General features: G+C 39.6%; 1 protein-coding gene across 1 annotated transcript in view; it reads right to left on the reverse strand.

Annotated features, from left to right (window-relative positions):
• Window positions 1-26642, reverse strand: part of ATP9A (ATPase phospholipid transporting 9A (putative)) — a 61016-nt gene that overhangs the window by 25178 nt on the left and 9196 nt on the right. The window contains exons 3-14 of the mRNA XM_035343738.1: window positions 26072-26185; window positions 22550-22658; window positions 16336-16394; window positions 15402-15453; window positions 14728-14822; window positions 13361-13441; window positions 11929-12004; window positions 8988-9064; window positions 8201-8361; window positions 7304-7446; window positions 6424-6536; window positions 3380-3592 (exon numbers count right to left, since the gene is read on the reverse strand). Coding sequence (XP_035199629.1) covers window positions 3380-3592; window positions 6424-6536; window positions 7304-7446; window positions 8201-8361; window positions 8988-9064; window positions 11929-12004; window positions 13361-13441; window positions 14728-14822; window positions 15402-15453; window positions 16336-16394; window positions 22550-22658; window positions 26072-26185 — 1293 coding nt within the window. The remainder of the gene's footprint in view (window positions 1-3379; window positions 3593-6423; window positions 6537-7303; window positions 7447-8200; window positions 8362-8987; window positions 9065-11928; window positions 12005-13360; window positions 13442-14727; window positions 14823-15401; window positions 15454-16335; window positions 16395-22549; window positions 22659-26071; window positions 26186-26642) is intronic.

A 26642-nucleotide genomic window follows, 5' to 3' on the forward strand; every position in this document is an offset into this window, starting at 1 on the left:
ACTACCTCCCAGAGCAGATTGAGCTCAGGTTTCTAAAACTCTGGTTAATAATGATTGAGAATATTTTCCACAGTGTGATGTTACACAAGGACTTGCTTGGTGTACACAGCACTAGATGCTCATCTGCCCATGTTGGAGAGCTGCAACTGCCTGAAGACATAAAGCTCTGCTCCCACCTCAGGCTATTAAAGCATCCCCATTGCTACTTTCTTTCACAGATCTCTCTTTCCCTGCCAGCATCTCATTTCAATTCTATGTCAGGAAGCATTCAAACCTCCTGAAAGAAAAGCCCGGCACACAGTAGCAACTGGAAGAGCAGCAGAGGATACCTGCTACGCTGTGCACATCGTACCGCAAACTAACTGCATTTCATTGTGTGCTGCCACTCATTTCAGATGGCCACAAAAAGGCATGTCCACAGAAGGGGAAGAGTAATGACAGAAATCCCCCCTCTCCCTTGCTGCTGGGCCCAGGAACACTACTTCTTTCAGCCCTCAATGGCCCTCCAGGTGAAGCCCCCATTCAGCACTGGGAACTGGGGTTGATTTCTTTTAACTTGCCACCTCCCAGCCTCTGCAATGCTTCGTGAATTACCAGAGAGGAAAAGTGATATCATTTTGAAGTGTTCCCATCAGAGCCACTACAAGCACTGAAATTACCATCCCCATTCACCACAAAGCACAACGTGATTGGTCCTGAACACCGCGGGATGACACCAAGGACAACAGGCCACCAGATCTCCTGCAGGGCCAGGGCACCTGGCCAGGCAATGTGCTTCCAGAGCAGCATGGCACAGAAGAACTTTACTCCACGCCCCATAAATCGGTAACTGGAAGGCTCCCAGTCACAACAAAAAGATGCGAAACATGGAAGATGCAAAGATACGTTGGCAGCTTTAACCAGGATGGAAACCACTCATACACCTTTTCATGAGCCCATGCTGACTGATGAGGAGAAGTCAGCAAGGTTCCTGAGAGCACTCTGTGAGTTTGTAGCTCTGTCCTGGAAAGGTCATACACAGATCTGTGCTTTACAGAGCAGAGCAGCTACAGGAGCCTGCCGTACTATCCCCTCAACTTTGCTCTTTCTGACAATTAAATTACCCAAGCCATCACCGAAGTGGATATCGACTAATAAATTTCATTCCAAAGGGACAAATTGATCCTTCTGTGCTATGAGCTGCTCTACAAATGTCCCATTTAGGGTTGCCTAGGCACACAGACAACAGGCAGAAACCCATTGATCGGAGCACCCTTTCATGTCCTGGCAGCTGTGGTGGGCTGTCAGGGTTAAAGACTGTTTGCCCAGGAATCTCAGGCACTCTTATCTCTGATCAGATTATATCTATTTCATTTCCCCTGTTAGTTACTGTATGGCTACAACTGACACGCTTGCAGAGCCCCAAGGCTGTAACTGATATCTGAATAAAGATACTTCAAGTCTTCTAAATAGCAGTGTGCACAGGAAACAAATTTAGGAAATCCTGCTTTCTGTTACAGGAAATGAATCCTATGCCAACTGGTAGAAATTACCCTTGCTGTTAAAGTAAAGAGAATACAAGTTTTTGTACTCATTTCATAAACTGACCTTCCCTGCCATGGTAATATTTTATTGATATAGAATTTCAAAGGCTGGCTTTAACAGGAGTCCAAAGCCATTCCCCTACAGGGAATGTTATTTAACAGCATCACTCTCTTCTCAAGGACTTGACTTGTGCTGATTCTGCATATTGTACCATCTAGCATGACATACTAGAGCACGTCTAAACAATATTTGTATATCTAAGACCTACAGACGAGATTTCCTCAATGCAGCAAAGCATATCTGATTTCTGAACCCACTGTAATTCTCTACTTAAGACACCACAAGAAAGAAAAAAGAATTTAAACAATAATGTTGGAAGGATTAGTTATCATGCTATAGTAAAATAAACAAACAAACAATAATCCCTTAGGTATTTGAGACAAATTGCTGCATAAATATTTTAAAGATAGAATAATGTAAAGTAAAAAAGGAAAAGAAAAATCACTGACTTCACTATATACCACAGCACACATATAAATAAACAGAGGATTGCACAAAAATAGCCAGTAAATGCTTTAGGGGAAAAAAAGGAAAGAAAAAAAAATACTGATCACAAAAATTACCATCTGGAAATCATTCAGATCTCATTTCAATCCAAAGGCAGTTGCTTTCTGTAAAGCTGCCTTCATGGGGGAGAGCAACACATTTGAGGAGAAAAGCAGGTAAGCAAAAAACAAGACTTGGGTCATGGTGTGGGATCTCCTCGCCAGCTCAAAGCCAGGGAGGGGTAAGCATTTGTTGTCACTGTAGGCATACCAACAGAGTGGGGGAAAAAACCAAAGATGCAGCTTTGCTATAATACAGACAAAACCACATTTATATGACATGAATGAATTGCATGCTTGGGAAGAACGCTATAAGGAATATTTTGAATGGCACAAAATGGGGAGCCTAACTCTGTATGCAATCTTTCCATAATACAAACACGACAATCTCAGAAACCTGTCTGTTTGAGGATTTTTACCTATATGTTGATTTCTATGTAAACGATTTCTCATCTTTAGCTATAAGGAAAGCTAGTTTCTCTTCTGATGTCAAAGGAGAGAAGTTTATTATCAGAGGGAATTTTGTTTTATTTGGGGCAATACATGGAAGAATCCTCCAAATGAAGTCCAATGGCTGATATAATCTCAGTAGGATTCTTATGGAAAGTTTAAAACTTCAGTCTTTCAATGGCACAAAGCAAATGTAGGTATACAAGTTAATAGATAAATCGTTTTAGCATAGTTGCACTCAAGAAGATGCATCACAATAATCACACGCTAGCACTAATATTTCAAATATTGCAGAGCATGGCAGAGAGCACTATATCATCAATTATGTACTCAATCTGCTCTGTAGAGTGCCCAGTAAGAGTCTCCATCAATTCTGTGGAGAACTGCAAATTTCCCCCCTGATGTATCACTACACATAACCCTGGCTGGACTAGGTGCTGGTGGAAAAATGGCATGGCACAGATTTGCTCCAAGACTGACTCTGGTTCACTTTGGTTATCCTGCAGAGCTAACTTAGGCTCCAGGTCTGTCCCATCCACACAGCAAGGGATGCCTCGTGGGTAAGACATGAGGCCCAGCAAGACTTCCAACTTTGAACTCCGTCTGGAAGTTTGAACACTTTGCCAATCAGGGACAAAAGCTGGCTGATGAAAGTGCTCCAACCACCTTCCACAAGTTCCCAAGACACCATTGCCTACAATTTGCTAAATGTTGTCAGAGGAACTTAAAATACTGACCTACAAAATACATCCTGGACAAATCACGAGTGCAGAAACATGAACCAAACTCCACAAACTGACCTCATCAGGACTAGAGGCCTGGTACACCCTGCAGGAGTCCTCGTAGTGTCTTTCGGCTTCAGCTTGGTCTGTCACCCCGTTGGACTCGTACACCGGCGTCACGTTGTGGCACAGTGCAATTGCCTTCACGGCCTCGTGCACTCGGCTGCTCATGGTTTTACGCACCTTGGTGGCTAAGGTAAGGCCTTTCACAGCAGGTGGGTCCTGAGATTGCTTTAAAAAAAAAAAAAAAAAAAAAAGGAATAAAGTCTTATTGGAGAAAAAAAGATTCAAACTGAAACTTTACTTCAGTGAAGAGTATATATGTGCTATAGTAGTTTTGCAGACTCTTATGTCCCTTGGAATGAGACGTGCTCACTGTACTCTAACCAGGAATACACTAATATATGTATCACCATTAGTGATGGAGGAAGGTGCCCACAAAAAATTCACCTAAGCTTTTAGAGTGGTACATGGAGTAAAGGGCCCTCTGTTGCAGATGTACCAAACACCAATGGATGCAAGACCAAAGGCAGAAGACTTGGTGAAACCACTTTTTGCTCCACAAAAGACCAATGGCTCTGAAAGTTTAGCTTCAGCTGAGTTTCATGTGCAAGAGCATATAATTGCTGAAAACAGAAAACAGATGACTTGTATAGACCTAGAAAATCTTAATTACATTCATTTAATTTTTAATACTATTTTTAGTATCAGAATGGGACTCTTCAGATAATTGCACAATTACTAAATTATCCTGGTTGAAGAGGGGACACACAGTGATCTAGTTTCCTGGTCTGTTAACCTTTAGTGTCAAGAGGACAAAAGTTTCGCTTCCAGGTCAAAGGCCACAACATGGTAAAAATAAGAGCACAGAATAAGAACTACAGTTCAAAATGAATCATTGCCTGCAAATGCTTCTCATTATAAGAAATCTGACTTTGTAATGATAAATGTTTTATGAGACACGTCCTTTACCAGTGTAATTCCACATGCTACTTTCCACATTCTAGTGATTAGGACACACAAGATTTTCAAATTTACTGTTGCAGCTCATCAGCACTGTTGCAACAGGATTTAAACAAACCAAACAATAGCAAACCCTCAGCTCAAGTACATTTAGATTGATGTACAACTATTCACATACTGGACTACTCACAGTCATCACAACATTCTTAACAAATATTGAATAGTTTGGGAAATAATTAACCAGTAGTCAAGTTTTCTCTGGAGATTGAGTACAAAATGATGGCAAATAAATCTGAAGTCTTTTTTTTTTTTTTTTTTTTAAAGTTTGTTGTTGTTGTTGCTTGTTTTGTTTTTAGCAAAAATGTACAGTTCAGTCATTTAAGGGTCTCAACAGCAAGAGAAGAAGCAGATGCTATTAAGGGCTGCAAAAGCAGAGGAGGAAAAGAGAGAGGCTACAGGAGTTAAAAGCTACATGAGACACATGTCAGTAAAAGAGATAATTACTCAAAATACCAAGTATTTAGAAATTATAATATGCTTGGTTAAAAGGATACGGTAGCTTGACAGTCTGCCCAGAAAAAAAAAAACTAGGCCACCAGACAGATTACTGAGGTCAAGGAAAAACGCTGTGTATCTTTACCACCATGAACAAAATCAAAAAATAAAAATCCTATTTAGGGTAGTGCCTTTTTCCAGGCAAACATGTTGGCTTCATGTTTCAGTTTGTTGGGTTACAGAAAATGCACTTCAGTCTAAAATCTCTAGAACAAAACAAGAACAATGTGACATGAAAAATCCAGTTCACTACACGGGGTGTTCATGCTCAAGGAAAAGCACAGGTACCTTGAAAACCACTTCCCTGGTTTCTGTAGGAACGAAGCAATACTACACTAATGAGAAATGAAAATGCTTGACACACAATGCAGGACTAGCAACCCATCACTAGCCTCCGCAGATTGCATCTGTTGAATCACATTTTACAAAAGAAAATTCAATTGTCATTAAGTCACAAAAAAGTTATTTCTGCCTACAGTTGTGAAAACAGTTATTAGCAGAAAATGAAAAATAATGCTTCAATGATTACATCATTAGTGGCAATTCTTAAATCTTTTTATAAGTACTGCTCAGAGGGGTGGCTGGAACATCAGCTGTTGACAGCTGATCCCTCCCCAACCCCCAATATTACAGTATTTTTACATAAAAGTTCATGTATAAGAAAGAACAGCATGCATCTATATGAAATTTCAGCTGATAAATGTCCACTATAACATGCTAAGGAAATACAGTTTGCTGATCCAGACATCTCATGGCACTACCGGGTTATCAGATAAAATTGAAATAAATTCTAAGAAGTAATTCTAAGAATTTATTATTAGAATTTCATCCAAAGATGAAGACTTTTTGGATGCTCACTCATGCAGTTACACTGAAAGAGAAATGCAAGGGAAAGATTTCCAGACTAGGACATTCCTGTTCTATACTTTACATCTTGACCTTGTCGCCTTCTTTAGCTATAGATATTTCTCAAAGCACGCATCAGTTATGTGCCATATGAGATTTTCAGAAGCCACTGGTGCACTGTTGAAAGAATCCCACTTTCACCACTTTCTTTTTCAACCACCAGGCCTAGAGCAGCAGCAATAGCCCGCTGTTCTCCATTACTCCTTACTGAATACTGATGGCTCCTCTTCCTTTATTACTTCCTCGATGCTCAGCCTTTCAAACAGCAACTTAATCCACTACACATCACCCTGTCAAGTGAAGCAAATGCTGTGGCTGCCGTAAGTGGTAAATGTCTAAATAAAAGTATGTTATATTACAATCAGACCTCAGTAGCAAGACACAGGCACCTATGTGTGCTTATACTTACAGACCCGTGCAAGTGCTGTGGCAACTGGAGTTAGAAAACTAGTGGATGCAAAACAACCTATGAATGTAATATGCAATCAGGCTAACATTTTTGGATTAAGCACCCAGTGGTCTTCAGACTTCTCTGAAAAATAACATTTAATAGGCAGATCCCTGACATGTTAATACACCATTAGCCCAGTGATCTGGAAAACTTTAACAAAGAGTTAAAAAGTCAGATTTATTTTTACCTGGGTGTATATACTGAATATGTGGCTCTGCACTTCATCCATGGAGTCCAGGCCATAAGCCACCGTGCCCAGATGAAGTCGCTTGAAGACCATCTCATTCTGCGTAAGAGTTCCTGTAATAGAAGCAGCACCAACATGGAACGTGAACCAGCATGTCTATCCCCAGGGCATGTTCTTGTCCTTGCTGTATCCCAACTCCAGGAGAAACTGGTCCAGAAGCTGAGCCAGTCACTGCACAAGGCTCTCAGCATGGGCTGAGCCCAAAGGTGATGGTATTAAAAATCTCAGGGCAGAATCTTCTGGGAAGCTGTTGTGCACATCACTGTGCCAGTAAGAAAGAATGAGATCATTCACCCAAAGGTTGATGCCAGAAAGAGCGGCAGGTGTAGCTCTGGTCCTGCTGGAACCAAAGAAAATTTCTGGGAACACCTTCAACAGGACCAGGATTTTATATCAGACAAAGCTCTTGATTACAGCTTAGTCCTTCGTAATCAACTCAGCTGTAAAAAGTGAGGCTAGCAGCAGGCAGACTGATGGTACGTTTCTGCCCAAATGTGTAAGTTATCTTCATCCAGCTTTAAAAATTAAATCTAAAAGTTGCTTTTGATTTTAAGTCTAACCTCTACTTTTGGTTTAATATCACACTTGAAGCATTCTTTAAAGTAGCATTGTACTCCTGTCCTCTCTTGTTTACGGCGTGTTCAGAACAACAAAAAGCCAAAAAATATTTTAAACTGATGAAATCATATTGTCAAAGTGGCAGAAAGTGCATATTTCTCCCAGCCCAAAGAAATCTTATATTATGATCGGTGGCTAGTCAAAAACATAACAAAAAAGAACAACATACCACAACTCAAAACTGTATTTTCTACATAGATACCTGTTTTGTCTGTGAGCAAATAGGATATCCTCCCCAGCTGCTCGGGTATAGTGCTGGATCGAACCACAGTCCCAGGAATTTTGGAATCTCTGCGGATCACCCAGCTATAGACAATTTTCCCCATGTCCAGATTCACACGCAAACTATGTGGGAGGAATGGGAAAAAGAAAAAGGAAGTGTAACTGCATTAAAACTTTGGAAAAAAATCACTGTGAATTGCAACAATGCAATAGAAGGACAGGCCTTCCATACTGAGTTTGAGCAACCAAAGAGGGAGTTTAGGGAAAAGTATATTCAAAATGAGTGTTTGGGTGGCAGATGGGGAGAACTGCACACTGCTGCAGTGGTACTGTGATTCAAAAGGATATATGACAAAATTGCATTGAGAACAGATATAATTTGAGAGGATGATGGACACAGACACATAAGGACAGTGTGATTGATAAGCAGACAGCAGGTTAAAAATGGAACTGAAATGAATCCCTGACCTACACTGAAAATAAAAATCTGCCTATTAATATAGCACAATTAAATATTAAAATTTCAGCCCCTTTTTAAAGGCAGTTGGATCCTATTATACTACATGCTGTATAAATCTTTCTCCTCTATTTTTGCTCTTATCAGAGCAACCAGGCAGCCTGAACACAGAGACAGGGTTCTTAAATGACTAATCTGCAGCCTAAATTAGCGAGCACAGACAGCGAACAGGCTAAAACACTAAACAAATTCAGCAGAAACAAGAAAACAACTTTTAACAGTAATTTGATTTCTATTTCTAGATTTATTTAGTTGTCAAATGAGGAACACGTACGGCTTTATATGACTGTTCACATTAGAAGTGTGGAGGAGGATGCAAAGGAAGCAGTATCTTGCTGGAAGAACTAGCATTCAACTCACCTAATAGGAATAATGTTTGAGAACAGAAGGAGAAATCTTATGATCTGTAGATACCAACGGCCAGCAAAATGCTGAAGGGCCACCATGACAAGCGAGACCACGACAAGAGCCCCGAACAGGATCTTGGTAAGACAGTTCACTTCCAAATCAAAGAGACCAATCTAAAGAAATAAAATTGAGACATTTCAATCACACTAGTGAAGGTGTTAGCTCAATTTAATATTCACAGAGAACAAGCTGCTATATCCAATGAGCTGTCCCTCACCAATCATTAACTTTTTTCATATAAAACACTACAAACATTTAAATTTATAAACGATACTCTTTTTATAAACGATACTCTTCCAGCTTACTAAATAAGAGCTCCATCCTTTGGAAGCTGAGGAGTGCACGAAGAGGTGTGAAAGACTCATGCTGTCAAAAGCTGCAGACTATATAAACATCCCTACACCTTGTCTTAACTTTGCTATAATGGAAGAATGCAGCAAAATAAGCCTTCCCATTCTATCTGGGTCTATTTTATTATAACCACAGAAATTAAAAGTGTTACCATTGTCAAAAGGTGAGCAGATATTGTAGTTAGGACCAAAAAAAAAAAAAAAACAGGTCTGATTATGGTAACTACCTTAAATCTTAAATCATAGGTTGGAAGATATAAATCATTTGTAGGATGTTGTTCCCACAGTGTGTACATATAGCCTTTGGAAATATATATATATATTTTTAATGATAAATTTCTGCCCCCTTTTTATTATAAGCTAATTATTATTTATTATCCTTACCCTACCTTACTTCTTGGGTTTGAAGTATTCATCACACTGCGCAGCTCCCTTCCAGTGTAGAGGACAACTCCCACAACAGTACCTGAATATAACATACATCAGCCTAAGAAAAACAATCTCCGCTTGTCTTCTCTGAAAAACGCTTGTCAGATACATAGGCTCGGCAGTTGAAATGGACTTTTAGCAGGTTAATTTCTAATGCAATAGCAATCAGACTAGAAAGGCTGGTACTTGAAATACAAAATCCACGAAAACAGATGCTGAACAGAAGACATCCTACCAGAAGTCAGCAAGTCTTCAACCACACTGCCCTTATGGTTGGACTTGTCCAGCCAGGTTGGACAGACTGCAGCAACTAAAGAGCACGGAAAGAGAAATCAAGAATTTTGCTCTCTTGGCTTCTCCTTAACCCCTTTTGATGTAGCTGTTGTTCCTCAATACAAATAAAAGCTGCTGAGGAAGAAGGATTTCTTGTGTTTCCTCCCACCACTTTGAACCCCGCTCAGGTGTGCAAAGTTTGCCTTACTTCAGATAGTGGTCCTCCATTGTAAGTGCATCTAAATTAGTGCTCTGGACTGTAGTTGTTCTTTATTGGTGAAGTCTGCCACAATCAGAGTAAAACCAATGAATTCCAACAGCTTTTACAGATAGAATTACCTTATTTTAAAATCTATGTTTTAGTTTAAATTAAGTATTTGTTTAATAGCAGAAAGGCAAACCATACCAATTCCCACCTTACTGCAACAGATGGAGCTGCTGAAAGCCCATCTATGTGTTTTAATGCTATGTCCCACAGTTTCTAAAGAGCTGAGAGAAACAATGTTCTCTCTTTTCTTCTTGCAGAAACACAATACAGTTTAGTACCATATACCACTGTTTTTCTACAGGTTTCTCTTAAAGCCTTTGCAAAAAGCCATTAAGAAAAAACTAGCTACAGTCCAGAGTTTAAAAGCTGCTATTGCCAAAGTCAAAGTCTCTACTAGAAAATTTTAGGGGTCTAAAAAAATGGGTAAAAACAACACTGGAAAAAAAAAAGAAAAAAAAAAAAAGAAAAAAAAGCACTGTTGCTCTATTGCTAATACATTGCTATTTTGTACTCCACTATTCCCCTCCTTCCATTAGCGACAGAAGTTTTAACAAGCTGCAAGTGAATTATCAAATAAGATCAATTCAAAAGAGGTGGTTTCTAAAAATGCTGGGAAACATTCCTTTGGGGGGGGGGGGAAACAACAAAAAAAAAAACACAACAAGAAGTCACTAGAGCCAGATGGCAGGAGGTGGTAAGATCATCACAATTCAAATCAGCAGATGGCACAGCTACTCCAAATCAACTGCAAACAGTCAGAGTCAGACCCGCTCCTACTACAGCAGCAGATGGAGAAAGTCACATAGCTCTGCTTTATCTTACAAGCAAAGGCTGCCCCAGTGAGATGGCATCACTATGACTTGACAGCTTTTGCTTACAGAAGAAGAAAAATGATATCCACATTTTCTCCTAACCAATAGGTTTTCCTTACAGAAATGACCTCCACCATGCTATTTATTATTGCCATAGGAAAAACAAAACTGAATTTAAATTTATCAAGTCAGTTGAAATAAGGGGAAAAACCTACCAGGGCTAGAAAACAGCTTGAAGACATGCTGGTATGTGTATAAATAGTGTTTCTAATCATTTTATGGCTATCCAAAACAGACTTTGTTGTACAAACCAGCTGAAATTACAATAACATCTGCAAACATTATTCTTACTAGCTGAACTCCCAAAGATATCTATCTACAAATAACTTTGTTCATACTCGGAAAGGAGGGTTAGATTTCACCCTCAGCAGGCTGGCTGTGAGCCTGCTCAGGGCAGGACAGCATCTTCCTCCCGTCAGCCGCACTGCTCGTGGCAGCACACACCTGCATTATGCTCAGGGAAAATTGCCGTACAGGTGAGAATCACAAGAAAAGTGGTTTTCCTTTCCCATGTATTTGTTCCAAAGCAGGATGGACTGATGCTCATGCATTAAGCAGCCTGCTCGGTATGAGAAACTGCCAGTCCCAATGCATCTGAGTGGTTTTACACTCAGAAGGAAGGAAGGCAGGTTACCTACTGCATTACAATTACTCATCCCTAAATATAATTTACTTGACTAAAAAATACTTGGACAACTAGATTTTTATGACCCTTTGGTCACATCCTGTGACAATACTGAGATGTGTTTCAACTAGGAGTCTGAACAGGGGTAGATGGAAACATACAGGAATAAAATCTATTCATTATATTCTGCTTTTTTAAAAGAGCAAATCAAAATCTTTTCAAAGTATTTTGAAGTTCATGTTCTTTCCCATTATTATTAACTCCATGTACACTCTTAAGTCCCTCCATTCAACAGCTTCAGTTCCAGCACTGCAATACAGAATTTCTCTCCTCCAGCTACTGTCCTGTAAATCTGGCAGGCATGCTACGCAGGAGAAGAGCAAGGCTTTTACTTTGACAGGCCTCTGCAAGAGAGCATTGATTAATCTCAGGCGTTGCGAGCTTATTGTTTACATATACCAAAATGTTTCAAATATTTTTTTTTTTTCTTTTTAAAAATATGTAAGACAAACTCAATGGAAGCAGTTACCTGGAAATCTTTCATCTTAGCTTCTGTTACCAGAATCTGTTTGACACTATTTCTGTTACAGATTAGGATGTCAATGCAGAGAGCAATTAAGTGCTATTCTGGTCCTAGATGCTAAAGAAGTGCCCAAAGGCCACTCCAATTCTTTCTCATCTAGGAATGTCCAAGAGGCAATTAGACGTCAGTCTTGCTCCCCAGAGGTGTTAGGACAAGTGGGAAACCTCACTCTGACTGCTAATTTCTCCAACTGACAGAGATTATTCCATTACAAAAAGACCTTTAAAAATTGTTAACATATTCCCTTAAAAAAAAAAATTGACACATGCCTCCATCTTACCTGATGCAATCACTGTGCTGGCCCATAGAGTGTTTTCTATGCTTAAACTTTCATTCACAGAAGGGTCACTGTCCTCCTACAACAAAAATAAAAAAACATGTCAGTAATTTAAAAGACTATTGGATGACAGAGTTACACATGGATGTTTGGAAAGGGGTGCTGGGGGAATCGATAGAGGGCTTCTAGATAAGATGGAGGATTTTCACAAACAGTTAAATCTCTGGCTAGGTTAAAAAACAACACTTGATTTCAGTGGAGAAAGGAAGGGGTGGAAAAAAAATCTGTTAAGATACCTGTTCCTGCTGAAGGACCCTGGGAATCAGAAACAAGAAAGGGATTTGTCAGAAGCTCACCAGGGACTACAGGGAAATGTTTTCCTCACTTGGTCCATGCAGATTAATAGCATTTTGCCTTCTACTGTGAGATCTCACTGAGATCCAATTTAGACTGCTCAGTGATGCCTGGAAACTTGTCTGATGTATGCCAGAGAACAGTTTCAAGAAAATCTGATTCCTCTTAGGCATCAAAAGATTAATTCTATGGGACTGTACTTTTGCATAAGAAAGTAAATTAATGTATGCCCGGGTTTATACAACTGCCTCACTAAGCCACCCAAACTTCTAATCCATACTACTGCCATTAATCAGATTAAACCATGTCTCAAAGATAAAAAAACTTACAATTTTGAATGGAAATACTAGCAAACAACTTCTAAAAGCTGTAACTGTCTCCCATTTCTTACACAAGCATTTGTCCTCTGAAAATTCCCCAAGGGTATTAGATGTATTTCTTAATGTTTTCATAATCCCAGTGAGAGGGGAGGGGAGGAGAGAGGGGAAAAACAAACAACAACAACAACAAAAACACCACAATCTTTTGCCCCACATAGGCAGTGCATCTTCCCAACAAGTCAAAAGATATATATTTTTAAGGGTGATGTTTCACAGAGAGTCTGAGCCACTGCCCTCTGAAATAGAGGGCAGATATAACTAAGTTCACACAGGCTGCATGCAACAACTGAAGGTAAAAAAACAGTTGACTCAGAATTAAGACTGATCTATCCAAGGACCTCTGCTTTTTCACCAGTAAACAGTTTTAATCCTGCAGTGATTGTGGTGGTCCAGATTTTATTCTGAACACCATGTACATGTAACTACCAATCTTCGTCCAAATATTCAGACCTTAAGAGTAAGGACCCCAATCCTAAACAGTCCATCATTGTCTCTGAGTCAAAGCTTCAATAAGTATATTCTTATTTCAGATTTATTCCATGTATTGTATGGAGGGGGCAAAAACAAAAACAAAAAGAGGGTACAAGGCTGACAAGACTTCACCATTTCTCCTGAAGAAGTCTGGCATCCTGTGAACATTCAGCAGTTTTGGACAGAAAACGCTACATACATTATTTTAAGCATATCTAAGTAGGACTTACCCTTGTGAAGGTCCCCACAAAATTATGTATATCAATATTTGGCTCTTCTGCATATACATAGGATCGTATTTGCAGGAGGTCCTAAAAACAGACGTGTTTTAGCAGGCAGTTAAATAACCACATTTTAATAATGTACCAATGTTTCTAACAAAATACTTTAAGCAAGAGTTACTTAATCAAGTTAAGATGATAATTAAATTATACTCCTTACTTGAGTTCAACTAAGAGAAAATACAACTGTTATACCAGCTTTACTGAAAAGTACTCTCAGCTAAGTATTTACTGAAACAATAACAAAGGCTCCTGGGAACTACTTAGTTGTTGGTGCCCCATACAAGCAATTTCAGCCTGAGTAGTCAAGCTAGCCTAAAACACTTACTACTATTTATCAAAAAGAGATTTGGATTAGTTTTCCAAGGCAACCAAGGAACATCCTACCACTAGGTATTTAGTTTGAGATGCTAGTGTCACTGGGAACAGTTCTATGGTGACAAGAGATATGCCAGTTCTGAAGAGAACTTTCACTGCTGACTCCTGCACTTATGAACTATTCACTCCATCATGGAGAGAACATTTCTCTTCAAAGACTTGCTATAAAATAAAATTCTTGCACTTTTTACAGACAGAACATCAATAAAACAGGTACACAGATTTCCCCCCCCCCCCCCTTTTTTTTTTGAAGACACAAACTTCTTTAGCTAGAGAGTAGTCAGCTACAGTAAACCACTTTAGCTAAAGAGTAGTTTAGTTAGGGAACAGCATGCTTGATGGAAGTTATACACTTGTTTCAGATCATACAGTGGAGCATCCATGGTGACAATCCCTACTTTTATGATGGAGAGTAATAAAAGCTTAACTTCTGAAGCCATTTCATGAAATCAGATTACTGGTGTCTCAGAATACTGCACTCCAGTGAATGAAAGGGAGAATTTAAGAAGTACAGGGGTACTTATGCCACAGTAAGCTCTGTAGTAAGTTACTGCAATGGTCTCTGGAAAGGAAAAAGAAAACAGGAGCACCCTGCCATGAGTCACCTTCTGCTGAGAAGCCACTCCCCAGCTGCCAGCCCCAGCGCCCTTCTCTCATCACAGCTTTGCAGTGACAGCTGTGTGGCACTGAGACACCCAGCTTCACCTTACCTGACATCTTGCCTGGAGCTCAGGAAGAGCTGGTTTACTCTTAGTTTCAGTACCAGCCACTCTTTGCTGCCAGAGCTAACCTGGAACATGCACTGAGCCCTATGCAAAACAATACTTAATTAACGTGCTTCTCGAAGCAGCCCATTAACTGAAGCACCTGAACACTTTTCAGGAAATAGATAGATATGGGTAGTTACCAACTAGAATATTTTTAAGGCGGCAGCTTACAGAAGCAGTTGGCAGTCTCTGAGTACAGGTAACTGGCAGCCGCAGTTTCCAGTCTGTCTCGCCATCCAGCTGGTCAGTGCGGAGGAAGCAAGACCCTGGGGAGTTTCAACAACGGTTAGTGCTCTTTCTAGATCTCTCTTAGGTACACCTATAGCTCTTGAAATGGTTTTGTTCCTAGCACACCTTTCTTTCTTTGGTATCTGATTTTAAGTAGTACTTATTAATAAGGTAAGAATCATGGAATTATATTCTTGCATCACACATCCGTTTCCTTCCATTAGTCCAAAATGCAGCGAGATTCTGCTCTGTATCTTTAAGACATTTGAAATATTCTTATTAGTCATTATGTTTTGTAAACCTTCCAATCAAGCATTTCCTTATCCCACACTTGACAAAACAAACCTGAACAGCAAGTAAAATGATTTACATCTATAATGCACAGCACTTTGCAACCCCATTCATTTACTCTGGGTTCAAATAACTACATTCTTGGATTAGCAAACAAAACCAGAGTGTAACATCCTGAAAACTGGCGGTCCATCAAAGCCTTTGAATTCCCGGTCGCTCCAAAATTTTACTATTATCTATTTCTTTCACATTTCCAAAAGATAATTTTCTCTAAACAACCAGTGAAAGGTTAATGGCTATTTTGACAATTGGTTCCAGATGTTTACCATTCTTCTCCGACGTCCTCAGGAAGATCATGTCAGCAGGGACCCGCTGGTTCTGTTACAAGAAGAAAGGCCATTATTGTGCATAGGCCCTGCACGCGTGTGCAGCCTTCTTCCACAACCCCAGTGACAAGCAAAGGGGCTATGGAGGAGAAAGTATTTCTTTGTCAGACTGAAGGTTGGTATTCGTTTTGCTTTGAATCCTAAATTTGCTTCCCTGCAGAATAACAACTGGTGCCAGCTCCCACTGACCAGACTGGCCAATGTCTAGGTTTACAAAAGAGCTAGTGAGTAATTCTAGAAGAAGAAATTTTAAACTAATGCCGGCTTCCTTCCAAGAAGCCCTAGGCTAGAAGAAAGCAAGTACCTGGAATCTACAGGTACCAGCTCTTGGTTTTTGTTTTTTTGTTTGTTTGTTTGTTTTTTGGACTAAATATGTTCATCGTAACAGTTTTAGAGAACATAATAGTTATTTGCACGGAGCATGTGTGTGAAGAAAATAAATGGAGGAAAAAAACACAAAACTCATACAAAGGGGAGAATACACTTGTACAGTCCAGTGCCTGCAAGTGGATCTGTCTCCTCATACTTGTGTTTACACCAAAGAGCATTTTGATGTTGCATTTGTATCAGGCATTTAACCTGTGTCCAAGAGTCAAACATAAGGGCCAGAAAGACTTTATCTTGCTACAGTGCAATCAGAAGATGTAGCTTATAGGTGCTTAGCCACAGATTTGCTCTCATTTGTACAATGATGCTCTGTTCAGGGCCAGAGGGGGAAAGGGAGAGAACCTGAAAAGTGATTAAATGTCATAACTAATATTCAATACTCAATACTCTGAGCCTACCATAAACAAATACGACTTCAAAATATCTCATTATCAATGGTCTCACAAGAAACGTACTTTACAAAAAAGATAGACATGTAGAGGCTAACCTTTTCAACAATGATGAGGTCGCCTACTTGTATATTAGAGCTCTTCACCTTCACAGTCCCTGCAGAGGAAAGACACCAGTACATCACAGCCACGCCTCGCAGCAGCACGACAGGGCTCGGGGTGCTGCCTGTCACCCTCTAGTGACAACTCTGACACAAGCCATCAAACCCGGGAATTTGACAACACTTCCACCATGCACCAGGCAGACAATAGTGCAAACCCAGGAAAGCTACAATAGGGAACCATGAGCTCATGACCCCTCTTCCCCAAGTAGATGAAAATTTAAAGCTTAACTCTCCAAAGCAAGACCTGGAAGCCACAATTAAAAGAGGCACATCTTAAAAACCAAGCTCGTTTCCTCCTGCGCTACTGCTCTTGTGTCTGGCTCAGCTCGACCTCCCCTCCTTGGCCTCTGTGCGGACACAGCCTGAACAAACCCCACAGAGCACGAGTCCCCCAGAAAACACCTAGGTATTTATTTCTTTGCAGCTCTCAAGCATTTCCCAGTTGCTTTAAAACAGGGGATTAATTTCACAATTGGCTAGTAATTTCAAATCATTAGCCAGCTCTAGATTTGACTTCGCAGACTAACTAGTGATTTATAATCAGTTAATTTGAACCCTGCCTCTAAGTGTCTGTCTGTTATATTTCAACAAAAGCCTCTTTAATCTGCTGTGATTTGAGTGGAAGTGGGGGAGGCACGTGGGAGCTCACCCTGGCACGGACAACACTCCTACTGTACCTCCAAATTCAGGGGCTAACTGGCCAGATAGCAGCTCAGGGGGAAAGGAGAAGGGGGAAGGGAGGGGAGCAGAAATTAGCACAAAGCACAAAGGTCACTGGGATTTTACTACTGGCAGTCCCTTCATTAGCATCCTTCTCAGGATATGCTTCAGTGTTTCTGCTCCAAATTAACAATGAAAGCCTTTCTGGGCTCCCGGCAGCCTGCTGCTTTGGTGACACACTGCGGGCTTAACAACATGCTTCATCACTGCTGCTAATAAATGCAGACTTCCTTACATGCTGTAATTATTCCTACAAATTATAAGCAGTCATGGCCCATTTCACAAATATCTCATAGGTCTTTTGCAGATTCTGGGTTTTGCCTTGTGAGAGTTTTAGTTGAAAAAAAGTAAACAAAACAAATGCCGGGCTAAAGACATCTCTGCTGGGGCAGGAAGCATACGGGGGATTAAGAGTCCATTACGCAGAGGCTTGAAAAGAAAAGCCGCACTCCGAGAGGATCCCAAAAAGCATCCCTGGCAGTCCTCTGTATGGGCTATACAAAGTTAGGTACTCTGACACTAAAAGGGTCTGACAGATAACATCTCTTCCTCTCCTTTTAATACGGTTATTCATGAAACAACAAAAAGTGCTTTTGAATATTCTTCTGTGCAAAGGAGGACACGAACCGAGCCCTCTGCACACAGGCACAGCAACTCCTGCACCACTATGCTAAAAAAGTTCTTGGCAGTATAGATAGACTCGTTCAGCCATACTTTATGTATTTCTCTTAAAGATCACAAGGATTGAGCTGGTGACTGCCAGTACAGGCAGCACTACCTGCAGGAGTCAGGGAATGGAAAATTTTCTATCACTTAATGAAATAAATTCATGCCAGAAAATAAAATTGGGCAAAGCTACAATACCATTATTTCCTACTGTTATGCATGTAAAGGGCTTTCTGGATCGCTATTCTGAAAACAATGTTAACTGCTCCAAAATTTTTTCCATTAAAAAAAAAAAAGCAACTGGAGCAGATCTGCCTTATATCGATAACCCTCAATTATCCTCCCATCCTCAGTTGGCTTTAAGTAAAGGAAAGAGAGGACCTTTCTAACCAATATGTGTTTTTATAACTCTTGTATACATGAGATGCCCTTTTCAGGCAGCAAAGCTAATTCTGCTTTTCCAGCCCTACTCCTGGACTCTCGTAGATGACATCTCTGCAGCATGTACCATATGTCCCACTAAGAAGGCGCAGGACCAGATGTTTCCTTTGACTCAGGACTCCCATAAAGCAACTTACTTGAATTAGTTTTATTTTGATCTTGGGAATTCTGTAATTCCTTTTTCTTTCTGTGGGGAAACTAGCTCCTAAACATTAGATGTTTTCTCACACGTTTAAGAAACTAGCTAATAACAGCTTCATTTCCCAATATTGCTCTATTATTAAAATATTTTTGTAATAATAAATTATTGCTTTTATACATACATCTAGAAGTGCTTTCTTCCATACACACCTAGGTGTATTTAGCATTTACATTGTTTCCAGTTCATATTTCCAGAAGTTAATCAGAATAAAGTAAGTGGTTAACAAAATTTAAAAAAGTCTTTATCTCTTATGTTAAATAAAATCAGTTATTAAAATTTGTTTGACACTTGTTTCATTCTCCGCTATGTTGTGATGTTTGTTTGTTTGTTTGTTTTTTTGATAGCAGACAGGGAGACAATATCGTGCAAGTACTTAGTTCCAACTTCATCTCTGGCCTTTGGAATTATCACAAAATTTGCAGTGTGAGGGATATAACAAAGCAGATTACTTAAAGTATTAAATATATTAGCCAGGAGAGAAACCTTTTTCTACCATGTGAGTACTAAAGTCAAGATCTGACAATAAATATGCGCAGCTTCTATGGCTTGGTTCAAAATACTTAATTTTGAATTAAAGATTAAGCCAGAGGTTTATTAAAATAAGTCAAATGCATCTGAAAAAACAAAAGCGTGGTTTGGATGTGCTGCAACAAACTTTTGGCTTTTGCAGCTTTTTGCTGTATAAACTGTGGAGCAGGACTCAGAGGGTTTGGGAAAATATTGTTTTTATATGGCTGGTAAATGCCAATGATCTGTATCTTAAGTAGCACCCCTCAGTAGGAGGTCTCTTCCCATTGCTTTCTGTGGAGTTTCTCTCTATTATGCAGTGTTACCCAGGGAGGGGGAGTGAGAGAGAAGAAAAACAAACCAAGAATTTGCAAGCACAGTTCTAGCTTTCTATCAAGCAGAAAGTCAGCACACAGAGTTTTGAACACAAGGAGGCTTGTAGGTTTATGAATAGGGGATTGAAATTTGATTATTTTTTATTACAATCCAAACAACTGTCTTTTAAATAAAGAGCTTTCTACTAAAAAAAAAAAAAAAAAACTTCTGGTTTCAACATTTTCGAACATAAATGAATCATAATGGTAGAAAGAGAAGAAAGGTTCAGGGTGCTTTCTTTTTTTTCTCCTTATGATGTTATGTAAATAAATGAACACAGAAAATACCTGCTGGCTCTGCATCATGCTGGTCTCCAAAAACACTACAGTCACTGGAATTTAGCAACTATACTCAAAATAAAACGTTATCCAAAGAGAATTCTTCCTTCTCTACAGATAAAGCAGCTGAGTGAAGCTTACAAAGCTGAGCAGGAATTGTGCATCATAAAGCCCCTCGCTCAGGAGCAAAGCTGCGCACTGGAGGCAGCTCCAAGCAGTGGGGTGCAGGCTGGCAGCGGGGCTGGAGGACCCTGCCCCAGGACTCAGCGCAGGCAAGCACATGCAGGGGAAACTGAGGATCCCAATCTAAGAAAGCACTCGTATCTGTGTTTACCTCTGTCCTTATTCAAAACAGCATATAAGCTTGTGCTTAAGTCCCTCTGCCTTCATTTAGATCAGAGAATGTATTTACAGCCCTGAAGTTGCAGTGGGAGGCTGAGGTTGAGGACTGGAAAACTATTCTCCAGTCACCTTAATGGCAGCTTAGTGCAATTACTCAGGGGAAATAAAAATAGCTTGGAGAAAGCTACAGCGATCCATTAGATCCATTATAGCCAATCTCCAAGAACAGCAGTGCTCAGCATCAAGCCTCACCTAATCTCTCCCCTCCTAAGCATTGGCTTTAGAGGTGAAACTATTGTGAGGCTTAGCCCAGCCAGCAACATTTCAGAGAGCTTTTGTGCACCCTTCTTCACTGCCCCTTTTCAGTACGGGGCTGTGCCAACCTCAAGAAGCATGAGCTGTGCCATGCAAAAAAAAGGAAACTAGTCCTACCTGGAGTTTTATCAGCTGCATTGAAAATTACTGGTTAAGTTCAGATGCTCTCAACTTACCGTAACTTTGGCACTAACTGCTTTTACTTCTGACCCAATGAAGCCCTTGCTCCAAAGCTTACCTATGTTTTCTTCTGTTCTAATAGGCACAAATACACAAAAATTAACCACCCATCCATCACCCAACCATGCTGGCATCACAAGCTACTCCCACATTCATAGATGATTCTCAGAGGTGCTAAGGTTTTAAGCAGTGAAAAAGTGGAGGCTCAGATCTGAAAAGCTTGACTACTGATAGACACTGGATTCAGTAAGAGACAAAGTGGCTTCGCTCCCCAGCCACTAGGCAATCAGAAATATTTTTCTGCATTTTTCCTACTCTAGGCTACACTGCTAACATCTTATTACTGTTTCTACACAAAATGTGTGTTAAAAACAAAGTGGCTTAAGATTTTCAGCCAGTGCCCAGCTGCCAATCCTTCTTGGTTTCTTTCACAAAATTAGAGAAGTTAAAGGACTGGGGGGGAGGGAAATCATTCATGGGAAACGTAATAGCAATATGAAAAGAACTAAAGGAGAGGTCAGGCCCCTTATAGATCATTGAATAGAATCCAGAAGGCAACTCTTTTATATTTTTAAATAGACGTAGTACACCCCTCTTGGATGGGGCTTTTGTTGGTTGCCAAGCATTTTAAGTGTTGTAGTAAGAACATGTTATTAAAGGGGGATTTAATATTCAGAAACTCAAATTCCCTAGTTTGGAGTTGTCTCATAATTCCTGGCATGTGAAATATATCCAGCCTTCAGCAATTATGCTTAAAAAGCAGGCTTATTCTTAAACACGCAAGTGTTGAAAGCAATGTAGTTTTAATACACCTAGCTCACTGCATCTTAATTCAGAGGTATAAACTTTTATAACAAAGAAACTAGAAATGAAAAACAAAACAAAACAAAAAACCATGTTGCTTAAATTCAGTTCATTCCCTTTTTAAAAATAAAACCCTGGCCTCACCGACATTGTCATGGTATTAGCAGCAACTCCATAGTGAGGCAGCATTCGATTTTTCAAATGAGAATTTAAATGTCTTTGTTAGGTGCTACCAAGTTGTAAACAATGGGCAGAGCCACTGAGCAGACACAGCTGATCTGCAGCCTGGGGACACTGAATTCCTCACTGCTGGAGGAAGCGGTTAAAGAAGATGCATACAAAAATATATGAGAAGATATTTTCAATACTAAGGAACTACATCAGTTGCTGCTAACAGAAACATGCAGAAGATGTGTTAACAGCAGACACACACAAACTCTTCTAGCAAAGGACTTGCATTATGCAAGCCCCTGTCAGGTACAACCCAGAAAGAACTATGAAACTCAACTGGTATTGCATGTTCAGTAAGGGACAGAATGTGTCAGCATGTCAAGCAAGTCACCCTAAGTATAACACATGCACTTACAAGCTCCATCAGTATAGAGCACTTGTACTTAACTATGGTTTGCTGTACCTGTGCTGAAAGGAATCCCAGTGTTAGGCACTACAGCACAGCCCACTTTCACCCCTCATTAGCTGAATCTCCTTTTGCATAAGCATCTTCTGACAATTTCAGTTTCATTTTTTAGTAAAGTACTTTTGCAAGTAATCTGACGATGCAGATCCTCCTCTCTTTTTTAGGCATATATTTGTTGTTTCCATTAAGGAATATGAAGTGCTACTTTATAGGAATCCTCCTTATCTCTCTTCCTCTTCCCCACATGGTGATCAAGCAAAAAACACATCCAAGGGGAAAGACAGATGTACTGTTCCCAAAATGGAAAGGAAAGTGACAAAAAAAAAAATCCAAATAACATATCTATTATAGCCCCACTTGTTTTCTTCCTTCTGTGCTGTTTGCCTCTCCTGCCTTCACCCATGCACCATTACAGAGCTCTTCTCTCACATCACAGCTCTGCAGAAGGGAAAACATCAGCTGCTTGGAAATCCTCCCTCCACGGGGCTGGCTGCGGTGAGCCCCCCATGCTGCGAGAGATGATGCTGGGCAGTTATTTGAAACAACTAAGCAGTGCAGCAGCCCTGTGCCTCCCCAGGATAGCGCCCCAAAGCCCAGCACCCGCTGCCACCCAGCCTGGCCAGCCCCAGCAGCATGCGACCGAGCGGCGAGCCCTGGCCGCGCTGGAGCCACGGAGCCGACCTCTCGCTGTGAGCTTGCTGTAGATCTGCGAGTTCACTTCCTTGTCGCGCATGTAACATCTGATCTCCTCCGCGGCCTCTCGGATGACGGTAACAGCAAGCACAAATCCCTGAAAAGAGCACAGGGGGAAGAGAATGGATGAAAAGGCCAGGAAAAAACACATCTGCCTCTAATAAGAGCGATGCGTGATATTTATCAGCACCAATGTCAACAATCTGCATTTCCTTATCCTATTTTCTCTTGCTAAATCATTACAGTGATAGGTGGTGCTGTCCAGGACTCCTAACAGCAAATGCACGCTAGACGTGCCACTTAAGAAAAATGCAGTTGTGCTTTTCACCTTTACCACGATGATCTGCCAGTATTTCCGAAGCCAATCTTTGTGCATTTTTTTGTGTGTGTGAAAATATTTCATTTCACTTCACAGGTGAGTAACCACAACTGAAGGTTACACAAGTCCAGTATAAGACAGAATCCCTCAAATCTCAGTTCTCCTTCCAAAACAGAACAATTACAGTTAATTTACCTAATTTGGCTTTTTTTTCATTGCGTTTATATAATCTACACAAAGACTTTATATATCCCAGATTCTTATATATATATAAACACATATACACACATACACATACATAATGTGTCTGTACATTCCTGTGTACGCATTCATGCTGGTAAACTGATTGCATGTATAAGCACCTTAAACACACTGAGATGAAATACTCATTGTATAATTACCTATTTAGCTGATTAGGGATTTAGTCCTAGTTTTCTGTGGATGACTTCTATGGAAGTCATTTCCTCATGTCACTAGGAAAATGCCCACATCACTCCCTTCACTATAAAAAAAAAAACCTGACTTAATGCAAAATAATTCTTTATGAGGCTAGTACCATGAAGTTATTTTTGTTAGACACTATTCAGCTTGGACTCACTAAAAAGTGAAAACAAGTCTGTACAAAAGAAATATAAACTTTTTACAGCCTGTATGATACAAAAGTGCAACCATGAATTCACTATCTCTGTCAACAGCATATGTGTTGCTCTTTCAATAATGTATAAGAAAATGTTTGTAAACAACCTATCCAAACAGAAGATTTGGCCAATGGGTTGGAATTGCCAACCTTAATTTCATTTTTAGAAAGCACAGCTGTGCACACAACTCCAAAAAAAGTTGTGTACAAGTTTTTAAGTCAGGCACAAAGAACTTGTGACCCTGAACTCCACGACCACTTCAGGAAAGTCTTGCTGCGTAGCATTGTTAACAACACTACCCAAAACAGTAAGAATTCAAATTCTCACTTTTTCTTTTTTATTTTTAAATAAAGGACAACAATGAAGAATGACCTGAAAGCTACTGAGAGTGCAAGAGAGCAGTTTCTGTAATTAATAAAGGGAATGAGATACACTTCACCTGCCTGCTCGTACAGTCCTATAATACAACTAAGTTTCATTAGTTCTAGTACACTCATAGTGTCAAAATGCATGACCTAGATCAGGGAAAAATAAAGTTAATTGTGAAATGCAATGCTGTATTTTTTGGCACTTTTAAATATGCAGACATAAATAAAGGAAGATCTAAGTATACAAATGACCCTTCAAAAAGGCATTATATTTGTCTTAACTAAATCTCTTTCCCTTATGGCCTTAAAGTGAAATTTAAATATTATTCCCCTAGCCTTTCAGCTGCATCTATTGCCTTTGGAGAGCATATATGCATTTGGGAAGAGACAATATTTATCAACTGGGAGGGAAAGTTCCTACAACAAATATAAGACAACAATTCTGCCATACAAAGAACAATGAGGATCACATGTGTAAGTCAGATTTTTCTGCAAACCTGCCTGGTTTCCTTAACAAGAACTGCATGTGGAGAGTCGCAAGGAAGGCATTTAATTACTATTTTTTTAATGCAGGCATTCAGTGCTGCTTTCACAAACGCTGAAACTAAGAAGCCAAGAATTCAGTCTTTTCAGAGAAGCATTTCACCCCACAGTTCAGTATCACCAACATGTTTTGCACCACCATAAAAATTCTCTCTTTATGGTAAGCAACAAATTGAGAAAATGAGCATTTCTCTTTCACGTGCAAACTGCATTTGTGTGCTCACCTAGAAATTCCTCTTTTTTTTTTTTTTTTTTAAAAGTATTGGCTATTTTCAGCTTATGTTTTAGCTACTTAAAGAGTCTTCAAATAATAACCTCAAAATATTCCCACATGTTCAGTCTCACTATGCCATCACATATGTCATCCTATCCCCAGAACTCATACTAGCAGCCAGTAATGAACAAAGACCTTTCTTATGCTGCTTTCTGGCAACTCATATGCCAAACCCTAATTGCTCACCTGGCACAGACAATTTGCAGCTGCCTGTACAAAACCCAGAAAGGGAGCTCCTGTGTACTTTATTTATAGGAATATATTTATATATTTATCTATATTTATTTATATATACTTTATTTATTTATCTTGGGAAAGTCATGTAGAATTCATACTGCAAATACAATTCTAAGCTCATGCTTGAGAGAGAATTCAGTGAGATCCAGGCTTTGATACAGAGTTTTAGAAGCAATGTCCTGAAGCTGCCCTTTTACTTCTTTCTGACTTTTGCCAGGGATTTCACTGAACTGGAAGTCTGAAAGGCAATAAAAGTTTTCTTTGCCCCTGCTCACCTTGCCTCAATTGAACCAAGGATTTTTACCACCACCATTTCACAAAAGAGCAAACAAGTAGTGCCTTAAACCACTGTGCTTTTATAGTCAACTTTCAGTTGATTTTGTAATTTCTTTAAAGTAAAAAAGATGCCTATCCTTAGAGGTTTTCAAAACTCAGTTAGATGAGTTAAACCAACCTAAGTTTAAAGACAGCCCTGCTTTGAGCAGGCAGTTGGACCAGAGGTCCCTCTGAATCAAAATTATTCTAAAATGCTATAAGCTGAAGTGCAGCAGCAAAGATATTTACATAAAGAGAGAAATAATAGTTTAACTAGGATAAAAGCTGAAGAAAAAAAAAAACAGCTACCTATATTTAAGCATTTACTCGGTTTTCATTGGCTCATACAGTACATTTTAGAAATCTAACAAGCCCACACAAGTATTCCTCATTACATCCTTTGACAGCACTGGAGCTTGTGCTTCAAAGCTGATTATTATTGATTTCCTTTGAACACAGGTGAAACATATAGCTATCAAAAGAAAAGGGTAAGTGGTTGCAGGAAGGAAAGAGTATCTGCACCTTGAGCAAGTATGAGGCTGTACAAGTATGTTTATGTATATTTTTATATATGGCTTTTATATTAAAAAGACAACAAACAAGGTGAAGGTCCTCTCTCATTCTGGTCATACCTTTTCAAAATAAAGCTTAAAGCCAAAATAGGCATCTATCCTACAATATGTAGGAGACAAGCCTGAAAGAGTAAGTTCACAAAATGATTTGAAATATAGATTTACACCCTATTAAAAATGCAGCAAAAGAAATTGAGTCAAAACACTGAAACCTTCTGGAATAAATAAACCTTAAATTACCTACCAGAGGAACCCAGTATGTGTAAAGTGCACCAAGCCTCATTTCAACGACAAATTGAGAGCAGGCCAACAGCAAGAAGTAAAGGTTGAAGAAGTATTTGAACTGGTTAAATAACACCTTAAAAAAATAGGAGGAAATAATACATTAATGGAGTTCAGAAGTTACATAAATTGAACTAACAACCTGAAACATTTTTGCTTGCTCCTCTGGTGTCTAAATGCTCACTTACGGTAGTCTGGAAATTCATTGCTAAAGACCAACTTACTCTGCCTGTTGGATAACACTGCCATGTAGCTGGGCCTAAATCTTTAACACAAATAAATCATTTTACTTTTAAATTAAACTTATAACAATCCCCACTCTGCAAAGGGATGGTCACAGTAAACAGGAATATAACCAGCTACAGGATTTTGTTTGCAAAATCATGCTGTAGACATTACAGGAACCCAGCTAACTCAGAAAACTTGAGCATGGCTCTTTTTTACACCCAACCAGTCAGTGACTGGCTTCTGACTTTAAAAGCAGAGTGAACCAGACTTGTTTCTCCTGCTGCCACCAGAAGAATGCCTAAAAT

Source organism: Oxyura jamaicensis, chromosome 20 (genome assembly GCF_011077185.1).
Source record: "Oxyura jamaicensis isolate SHBP4307 breed ruddy duck chromosome 20, BPBGC_Ojam_1.0, whole genome shotgun sequence".
Taxonomy (NCBI): Eukaryota; Metazoa; Chordata; class Aves; order Anseriformes; family Anatidae; genus Oxyura; species Oxyura jamaicensis.